Source organism: Leopardus geoffroyi, chromosome E1 (genome assembly GCF_018350155.1).
Source record: "Leopardus geoffroyi isolate Oge1 chromosome E1, O.geoffroyi_Oge1_pat1.0, whole genome shotgun sequence".
NCBI lineage: Eukaryota > Metazoa > Chordata > Mammalia > Carnivora > Felidae > Leopardus > Leopardus geoffroyi.
This window is the reverse complement of record NC_059330.1, coordinates 59,158,814-59,168,431: the sequence shown is the minus strand read 5'-3', so window position 1 is coordinate 59,168,431 and position 9,618 is coordinate 59,158,814. Positions and strand designations below refer to the sequence as shown.

General features: G+C 63.3%; 1 protein-coding gene across 1 annotated transcript; it reads left to right on the top strand.

Moving 5' to 3' along the window:
• The first annotated feature begins 8 nt into the window (after positions 1 to 8).
• SGSH (N-sulfoglucosamine sulfohydrolase) lies at positions 9 to 7,715 on the top strand. Its single transcript, XM_045489800.1, has 8 exons — positions 9 to 158; positions 1,251 to 1,411; positions 3,202 to 3,307; positions 3,552 to 3,702; positions 3,999 to 4,155; positions 4,496 to 4,577; positions 5,331 to 5,534; positions 6,273 to 7,715. Exons 1-8 carry the CDS (start codon positions 62 to 64, stop codon positions 6,830 to 6,832), a joined length of 1,518 nt encoding a protein of 505 aa, XP_045345756.1. The 5' UTR covers positions 9 to 61; the 3' UTR covers positions 6,833 to 7,715.
• Positions 7,716 to 9,618: the final 1,903 nt, after the last annotated feature.

Sequence of the window (9,618 nt, the reverse complement as noted above, 5' to 3'; positions counted from 1 at the left end):
GGCGGGGTCTGTGCCACGTGACCGCGGGCGGGGGCGGGGCGGCGGGCCGGGAGCCGCCGCCATGCGCCGTCGGGGGCCGGCCTGCTGGGTTCTGCTGCTGGCCTTGGGGCTCTGCCGCGTGCCCGGGGCGCGCCCCCGGAACGTGCTGCTGATCCTCGGTGAGTGCGCCCCCGCGCCCCTCGCCAGCGAGCCCCGCAGCCCTCCCCGTGTGCCCTCTCTGCTGCCCCAGACTCTTCGCGCTCCGCTCCTCGGAGAGGGAGGCAGGGGCGGCCTCGCCCACCGTGGGCTCCGCAGGGGTCGGGCCGGCGTCCAGCGCCCCACTCCTGCCGCTGGCCCTGACCCTGCACCGCGACGCGTGCCCACAGCAGCCAGGGCCAGCCCTGCGGGCCCCCAGCTCGGGCAGCCGGGTGGCCTTCCAGAGCTCGGTGGTCCACAGCCCCCAGAGGGGATGCGGCGCAGGAAGGAGCTGGGGTCCAAGTCCCCAGAGACGCGACTGGGTGCCGGCCGGGGTGGGGGGTAGGGGGCTCATCTCCTCCCCAGCGGGGAAACCCTGTAAGTTTGCCCTTCCCTTTTCAGACCCGGGAGCGCTGTGGCTCAGCTCTCCTGGCTGAGCCGCAGCCCCCCCGCCTCCCAGCTGCCCTCTCCCCTTACCCCATCCCCTCCCAGATATCCCAAGTTCTTCTAGCGCTCTGCTTTTCACGAGACTTGGTGACCAGAGCGGGGCTGTCACAAGACAACCCTGTTCTTTCCTCTTTTGAGGTCTGAGGCTCTGCAGATTCACTCTTTCTGATTAAGTTTGTGGTCTCCAACCCGCCCTTCCGCTGATTGTAACATCCAGCTGCTCTCCTCTGAGGGCTCCCATCCGCTCCTCCCTGCTGGGGACACTGGTGCAGAAACCACAGCTCCTGCAGGGTCTGCGGAGCCCGGGGGCTGCCCAGCCACACCCACTCGCTAACACTCGACCTGAGTATTCCGTCTGGGGTGTCGTGCCTGCCTGGGTACCAGTCCCACCCGGTATCAGGCCACCGGAGTTTCATGCCTGTCTGCTGCCGCTCGCCCAGTTCTTGTGCGTGCCTGGTGGCATTCCCACTCAGGTGGCACGCCTGCCTGGATACAATGCCCACTTGGGTCCTGCCGCCTGGGGGTCACACGTGCCTGGGCACCAGGGGCCCAGGCCACCACAGCAGGACTGCGGGTCTCCCTCAGTCCTGAGTCCAGCCCCCCGTGGCCTCTGCCTCTGCCTTCCTCAGCGGACGATGGGGGCTTCGAGAGTGGCACTTACAACAATAGTGCCATCGCCACTCCTCACCTGGATGCCCTGGCCCGCCGCAGCCTGGTCTTCCGCAATGCCTTCACCTCCGTCAGCAGCTGCTCTCCCAGCCGCGCCAGTCTGCTCACTGGCCTGCCCCAGGTGAGGACAGCAGGGGTGTGGGAGGAGGGTGCTCGACACCGACACCGAGAGCCCCTCCCTGACCTCCCCTGGGGATGGCCCCACCCTCTTCTCCCCACTCCCAGCCAAGCGGGTTCGAGTATGGGCTAGAGGGCGCCCTCTCCGCTGCTCTGTGTGACCGTGACCAAATCACGTACTCGCGAACCTCAGTCTTCTTACCTGTGAAATGGGGTCTTGAGAACACCTCGTTCCTGGGATTCTTACGGGATTGGCCAAGCTCATACTTTATATGGAAAGCGCATAGCCAGGTGCCTGGCACGCGGTTCTCCGGGGTTAACTCCTGTCACACTGTTATCCCGGGAGCTTGAGTGATGGTAGGAGCTACCACGTAAACATTTACTCTGTATTGTGTATGCTAGAATATGTGTAGTGCAAAACTTACCATTTTGATTCTCTTTTAAAATATTTTTTAAGTGCTTTTTCATTTATTTTTGAGAGCACCCCCATGCAAGGCTGTGAGGGAGGGGCAGAGAGAGAGGGAAGGAGACATAGCGGGCTCTATGCTGACAGTGCAGCGCCCAACGCGGGGCTCGAACTCCTGAACCGGGAGAGCGTGACCTGAGCCAAAGTCAGGAACTTAACTGACTGAGCCACCCAGGCGCCCTCGTTGCAGTCACTTTTTTTTTAAGTGCGTGACTGAGCGACATCAGATACACTCACGTTCTCGCGCGGCGTTCCTGCTATCTACCCCCGGAACTTAATCGTGTTCCCAAACCGAAGCTCTGTGCCCGCTGACTCCCTGCGCCCCTCCCAGCCCCTGGTACCTTCTATTCCACTCTCGTCTTGTCCTGCGGGCACTGGCTGATGTCACCGAGCGTAGTGGCCTCGCGGGAACGTCGTAGCAGGCGTCAGGATGTCCTTCTTTGTGGCCAAAACACCGTGTGAGGTTCCGTCACGCGGGTCTGGCACACTTTGCTTACCCGTTCAACCGCCGATGGATGCCGAGGTTGCTTCTACTCCTGACTGTCGTGAATAACGCTGTTGTGAACTCGGGTGCACGAGTACTTCCTCCCGATGTGTTACCCCGAGACACCATCTTCCGGGGAGCCGGTGTGCTCTGTGCGTCCCCATCGGAGAGACCAAGGCCATGTGTAGGCGGCCCATGTGTGGCCACTACCCAGACGCCTCCTGGAAGGTTAATCAGGCAGCTGTGAGCTGCACTCCCGTCCGGGCCGTAGGAATGAGGAGGGCACTGTTCCAGCTTGTCTTACGTCTTTCCAGTCTCAGTTTGTAACGTGTGCGACTGTTTTTTTTTATGCTGTACAAAATCCAGTTAATTGGGGCGCCTGGGTGGCTCAGTGGGTGAAGCGTCCGCCTTTGGCTCAGGTCATGATCTCACGGTTTGTGGATTCGAGCCCCACATCAGGCTCCCCACTGATGGCACAGGGTCTGCTTCTGATCCCCCCCGCCTTTCTCTCTGCGCTTCTCCTACTCGTGCTCTCTCTCTCGAAATAAGCTTCAAAAAAATCCAGTTAACAGCGGTTTGCCGCCGTGGCGTGTGCTCGCAATGAGAAAGGTGGAAAACCCCGGTAGACAAAAAAGAAGCAAATAAAAGCCACCCCTTGGGGCACATCTCCGGCGTGTTGTTTCCCCTGCTGACGTCCTACGGTAGGGGCCTGAGGGAGAGGCCGTGGAACTCTCCCCGGGTGCCGGCCGCCCGAGCCGAAAGGGGGCCCCCGGAGGGCCCGGCGACGAGCCACGGGGAGAGCCGGGGCAGGTGGGGCCCCGCGTCACGCGCGTCTCTGCCGCAGCATCAGAACGGGATGTACGGCTTGCATCAGGACGTTCACCACTTCAACTCCTTCGACAAGGTGCAGAGTCTGCCGTGGCTGCTCGGCCAGGCCGGCATTCGCACAGGTGAGCGGCTTCCTGCCACAACGGGGACCGGACGGGCCCCCTCGGGGTGAGCCCCGTGTCGCCCGCTCTGAACACCCGAGGTCCTCGGCCTTTCCCCTGAGCCCTGGCTCCATGAGGACAAGGGCCCGGGCTGACCCCCTAGAGGCCACACCGGGGCAGGGCTTTGGGGGGGGGGGGTGCAGAAGGGAGCGGAGGGGGACGGGATACCTCAGGGGCTCTGGAAGGCCCGTGTCCCCACCTCCAGGCATCATTGGGAAGAAGCACGTGGGCCCCGAGCGGGTGTACCCGTTTGACTTCGCCTACACGGAGGAGAACGGCTCTGTCCTCCAGGTAGGACGCAACATCACCAGAATTAAGCTGCTCGTCCGGAAATTCCTGCGGACTCAGGATGACAGGTGCGCGGAGGCCCCGCCCCCTTACCACCCACCCCCTCGGCCAGATGCACATCCCAGAGTCTTTAGTTGGGATTCTTGGAGACCCCAGGTGGAGGAGCGGGGGAGGGGGAGAAAGTTCCAGATACTCAAGTCAGTCTGGTCAGAGGGAGAGGAGAGGGGATGTTTTCAGTTACAGAGGAGGGGACGGTCCCGAGGGGTGTTCCCGCCTAAAGAATGGGGCTCCGCAGAGTAGAAGGCCAGGTGGCATGTCAACCAGCTGACCTCAAGACTCAAGCCCCTCCCCCCCCCCCGGGCAGGCCCTTCTTCCTCTACGTCGCCTTCCACGACCCCCACCGCTGTGGGCACTCCCAGCCCCAGTACGGGACCTTCTGTGAGAAGTTTGGCAACGGGGACAGCGGCATGGGGCGGATCCCAGACTGGACCCCCCAGGCCTACGACCCACAGGACGTGGTGGTAGGACAGCCCCCCGCCGTGTCTCCAAGACGCTCGCTTACACTTCTTTTTCCGCCTCGTAAATCGGCGGGGGGGGGCTTGGCAGCCTGGGCCCCCGGGCGTGTGACGTTAGCACGTTTAACAAGAGGCCCGCTGGATCCGGTTCCCGTCTGCGCGGCCGGCAAACAAGCGTTAACGTGTCTAGAAGCAGGGACGTTCTGGGCCCCACCGTCCACCGTGGAGCAGGATTTCGGGCCCTGGGAGGGGGGCTGGCCCTCATCTACCGCCGTTCAAGGACTGGCCACCCCTTCCCCCGGCCTCCGTGCTCTAACCCTGGCTTTGCCCTCACCTGCTCCCCCAGGTGCCCTACTTCGTCCCCGACACTCCCGCAGCCCGAGCTGACCTAGCCGCCCAGTATACCACCATCGGCCGCATGGACCAAGGTGGGTTCCAGGAGCCCGGACGGCGGTGTGCTGCAGCTTGTAGCCCGTGCTGGACCAGAGGTCTGAAGTCGTGGCAGCAGGGCCGTGTCCCCTGCAGCCTCTGGGGCACAGGACAGTCCTCCTGCCTCCTCCAGCGTCTGGTGGCCCCAGGTGTCCCTTGGCTCGTGGCCGCACCCTTCCAGTCTCTGCCCCGGCCTCACATAGCCTCGTACGTCTTGGCTGTGTCTCTCCTTGTAAGGACCCTTGTCGTAGGCTTTAGGGCCCACCTGGATGATCACCTGAAGATCCGTGATGGTGACATCTGTCAAGTCTCCTTAACTAAATGTGGTCACGTTCACAGGTTCTGGGGGGTTTGTTTCCCTTCGTAGGGACCGCCGTTCAGCCACTACAGAAAGTTGGAACCTTTATCGTTTGGTGCCATTAGTGGGTGGTGACCTGGGAAGGGGGAAGGTGGGGAGGGACTCCTATCTTTCAGCTGTCGCCCCGTATGGTCCCTGCTACCCACACGGGGCAGGCATGAGATTCCAGAAAACAAACCGGCCGTGCAGGTGCCACGGATGTGCTGAGGGATGGCCGGCGTCCCCGGCCCCCTCCAGGACAAGGTGCTGGGGGAGGGGCCAGGGCGGTGGCCGGGGGAGGGGGGCAGACAGCAGAGGTCCAACAGGTGGACGGAGGAATGTGTGAGTGCCCGCACACCCCCGCCCCTCCATGCCCGTCTGTGGCTGAGCCCTGCTGTCCCCTCCGCACCCCCAGGGGTGGGACTCGTGCTCCAGGAGCTGCATGAAGCAGGTGTCCTGAATGACACCCTGGTGATCTTCACGTCCGACAACGGGATCCCCTTCCCCAGTGGCAGGACCAACCTGTACTGGCCGGGCACCGCCGAACCGTTGCTGGTGTCGTCCCCGGAGCACACGAAACGCTGGGGCCAGGTCAGCGAGGCCTACGTGAGCCTCCTAGGTATGGCTCCGCGGCTCACACGGGGGGGGGGGGGGGGGGGGCAAATTTAGTGGTACCACCGTGTCCAGACAGCGCTCTACACCCGCTGTCTTACGTGGTTCCCACACCACCTGGGCAGAGAAGGGAGGGCCACCCCGTTCTATCAGTGCAGATGGGGATCAGAGAGGTAAGGTGAGTTGCCCAAGGGCACACAGCTTGTAAGCATCAAGATGGGATTCTAGCCTCGGTGTCGCTGCCCCTGAGACTGCTGCTTTTTCCCCGGGTGAGTGTCAGAGCCCCCTGGAGTGCTAGGGAACATCCACGTGGCGTGCACGTGGACATCCCCAGAGTGTCTGAGAATTTGCATTGCTGATGCCGGGGAAGCGGACTTTGAGGGGCCAGGGCAGCTTGGGGCCCACATCGCCCTTTGGCCCCAAAGCACAAGTTCAGTAGCGCTGTGGCCACGGCACAGGACAAGAACAGATGAGGCCCTCCGAGGGGGCTTCCTTACGGACCTGAGAGATTTTACCAGGAGCCCCAGTATTGCCAAGTTGGAGCGTCTCATTAAGCCACTGAGGGCGTCACGTCCTAGAGGTTTGGGGCCACACTGGCAGGTTGGACCCAGCGCGGCTCCCTGGTGGCGATCTGGTGTGCAGGGGGGCCCAGCGGCGTTCCAGAGAGGCTTGGACCGAGCCCTTCCGTGGTGGGGGCTCTCCTGCCCCGGAGGGCCGACGTGCCGAGACCCCGCCTCCTTTGCAGACCTCACGCCCACCATCTTGGATTGGTTCTCCGTCCCTTACCCGAGCTACGCCATCTTTGGCTCGAAGACCGTCCGCCTCACCGGCCGGTCCCTCCTGCCGGCGCTGGAGGCGGAGCCCCTCTGGAGCACCGTCTTTGGCAGCCAGAGCCACCACGAGGTCACCATGGCCTACCCCATGCGCTCCGTGCACCACCGCGACTTTCGCCTGGTGCACAACCTGAGCTTCAGGACGCCCTTTCCCATCGACCAGGACTTCTACGTGTCGCCCACCTTTCAGGACCTCCTGAATCGCACCGTGGCCGGCCGGCCCACGGGCTGGTACAAGGACCTCCGTCACTACTACTACCGGGACCGTTGGGAGCTCTACGACCGCAGCCAGGACCCCCACGAGACCCGGAACCTGGCCGCTGATCCACGCTACGCCCAGGTTCTGGACCTGCTCCAGACCCAGCTGGCCAAGTGGCAGTGGGAGACCCACGACCCCTGGGTGTGTGCTCCCGATGGTGTCCTGGAGGAGAGGCTCTCTCCCCAGTGCCGGCCGCTCCACAATGAGCTGTGAGGGCTGCCCGGGGGACGTGGGAGGCCTCCCCACGCCCGGTCCCCACCTTTCCAGCTGAGGCGGAGGGAGGGGCAGCGACCCTCCCATCTGAGCAGGGCTCTCCCTGATGCTGGGGTCGTTGCTGCCGCTGCGTGGAGGGGGGAGTGGTGGGGCCTGTGCCCGGCTCCTTCCTCCGCCCGTGGGAGTGGGGACGCGGTCGTCCTGGTGTCCGAGTCGTGTCTCAGCACAGGACTTGCAGGAAGGGGGGCTTGTTTCCTGGGTTCGGCTGGGGACCTACCAAGAGAAGGCGCTGGGACCTGGGGCTCGAGGCCTTCATTCCTCGGAGCCCACAGACGTCCCCGCGCCCTTCACCCGGGAGGAGCTGGGCCTCCGTGTGCCCCGCGGGTGGCGGTGGCCCCAAACCGCACTGTATGTGGGAACCCAGCGTCTGGCTCGTGTCCCTCCCTGGCCTTGAAAACGCTTTGAACAACCCTTGAGCGTGTTTTGCGTCCTTCGCTTTGCCCCACGGTCAAGTTCCCGACCCTGGCGGGGTTTCTGCCAGGCTGCTGATCCGTGGCAGGCTTCCCGGGTGCCGAGTTTCGTTCTGTGGTCTGTGTGGGCAGAGCCCATCCTTTCTGAATGTCCAAGCACGAAGACCCCATCCTGTGGCTTGGGTTAGTTCTGTCCGGCTGGACACCCGTGCTGCTGCTCGTAGCTGCCCCGGACCTGCCCAGCTTCCACCTGTTCAACCTGGAAAGACCCAGAAAGCGGGGGCTTTTTCCCTCAAGTGGCGGGCTCCTGCCTTCCTCCCCTCCCCTGCCAACCTCATCCTGGCGGCGTAGGGACAGAGCCATGGTCCAGGGCACCGGAAAAGCTTTATTTCAGTAAAATACACAGAAGTTCATTTTCTGACCTCGTTTGCGATGATGGCAGTCTGAGTTCTAGAGCAACCGCCCGAGGCACTCAGACTCAGGGCCGCTGCTGCCAAAACTCCATTCAGTCTGTGACCGCGGGCGGCAAGGCCGGGTGGTGAGGGGACCCCCGGGGTCCCTGCCCAAGCCACGCCCAAATGTCTCCTGAGCTCTGGAGGTGGAGTAAAGGTGCTTTACTCTGGAGAAGGAGCTGGTGGGAGGGAGGTACCCAGTTAGAGGGGGGCAGTTCCCAGGCTCAGGGGGAGCCCAGATGGCATTTGTGCAATGTGTCTGTGGAAGGCTTCTTGAGGACCCCCCCCCCCGAGTCCCCCAAAACCGCCAGGCACCGCTGAAAATACTGTTTCCATCACTGGGAAACTAGGCTTCCCAGCATGTACACACATCTCTCTAAATTGGTGTTACTGAGGCACCTGTCTGCCGTCAGGAGCTGAGAAAGTTAGCCAGGATGACATTACAAGAGGGGTTGTGTCTCTGCTCTGGGCAGGGATGGGAGTGACCGTGGGGGGTCATCAGGGCTACCAGCTTGCGGCCACCGTGGCTTTGGAACAAGCCCTTTGGCGCATTGAATTGCAAAGGGAAGGACAGTGATTCGGGTCCGACAGGTGGTTTTCTGGACATCTGGGGCCTCCAGCTCTGGGAAGGCTCGGGAGACGCCCCCACTGCGGAAATGTTCTCGGGGCGTCTGGTTCCAGACCACGCGGAGCCTTGGAGGAGGAGGAGATGGTCCGAATGCCCATTGTCCCCTGCTTGCAGTTCAAGGTCAGACCCTGGCGAGAGAGGGGAGCCGATGCCCGGAGAGCTGGGCTTGTTTGGTGAGCACCCCCAGGGCTGTGCCTGAGAGGTCCTGAGCTCAACGCACAGGGCCATGTTGTCAGGGACTCCTGTGGGGACTCAGAGGTCCCCACAATTTCTGGAGGGGACTCCGGGGGCGTCAGCGGGGGCTCTTCTCTGTCCACACAACCTTCTTCTGCTCGTCCGCGATGGCCAAGCGGACACAGCCGAGCAGGGTTTCCAGGTCACTCCAGGCATCGGGGGCCAGGTGGCTGTACAGACAGGGCACTTCGTCCAGCTCGCCCTCCTCCTGCCTGCCCGCCTCCAGGAGCTGCCGCTCCGAGGTGTTGAGCCGCTGCAGGGCCTTCCTGGACGGGCCGGACACGGCCGGGAGGGGGCGCTACCGGCATCTGGTGGGTGGAGGCCAGGGACGGGCCCCAGCACAGAGAGTGAGGCCGCCCCAGCCCGCTGTCGGTGCCCGGGCGGAGACCCCTTGCCCTGAACGAACCAGTCAAGACACCCCCACTTGTCCACTCTCGGTCCTGACGCCCATTCTCCGGAGTCCGAGCCGCGCCCCCAGAGCGTCCCCACGGTCACGGCGACCCCGGCTCACGGACAGCTCCTCTCCCCGGGCCTCGCCGCCCGAACGTTGCCCACACACTTGCGGCCCCGTGCCCTCTGTGAGCTCCAGGGGTAGTGCAGAGCCAAGGCCTCCCGCAGCCATCAGCCAGCGGCGAGCGGATGAACGAAAACTCCCACAAAGCCCGCGTCCCGCTCTCCAACCGTCGCAACCTTCTTTTCTGCGGTGCAGACGCTCAGACCCTGTCCCCTGGGATCTGGCAGTCCAGATGGCCGGGGTCTCTCGGGGACCCTCCACCGAGCAGCTCTGGAGGTGAGCAGGCGGGTGGAGCCCTCCGCTGGTCCCGCCCCGGTTCCGTACAACCCTATCTGCGAGCAGCGACTGCGCTGGATCGAACAGCATCCCCCCTAAATGCATGGGCACCTGGAACCTCAGGCTGTGACTTTATTTGGAAATAGGGTCCTTGCAGATGTGATTAGTTACAATGAGGTCATCCTGGAAGAAGACGGGCCCTAAAGATTGGT

What these genes read in the sequence shown, in the direction of transcription:
- SGSH (XM_045489800.1), top strand. Translation starts at nt 62, where the DNA reads ATGCGCCGTCGGGGGCCGGCCTGCTGGGTTCTGCTGCTGGCCTTGGGG. An exon ending in CCAGGCCGGCATTCGCACAG is followed by an intron (nt 3,308 to 3,551) that starts GTGAGCGGCTTC and finishes CCCCACCTCCAG; the next exon opens with GCATCATTGGGAAGAAGCAC. An exon ending in GGCCTACGTGAGCCTCCTAG is followed by an intron (nt 5,535 to 6,272) that starts GTATGGCTCCGC and finishes CCTCCTTTGCAG; the next exon opens with ACCTCACGCCCACCATCTTG.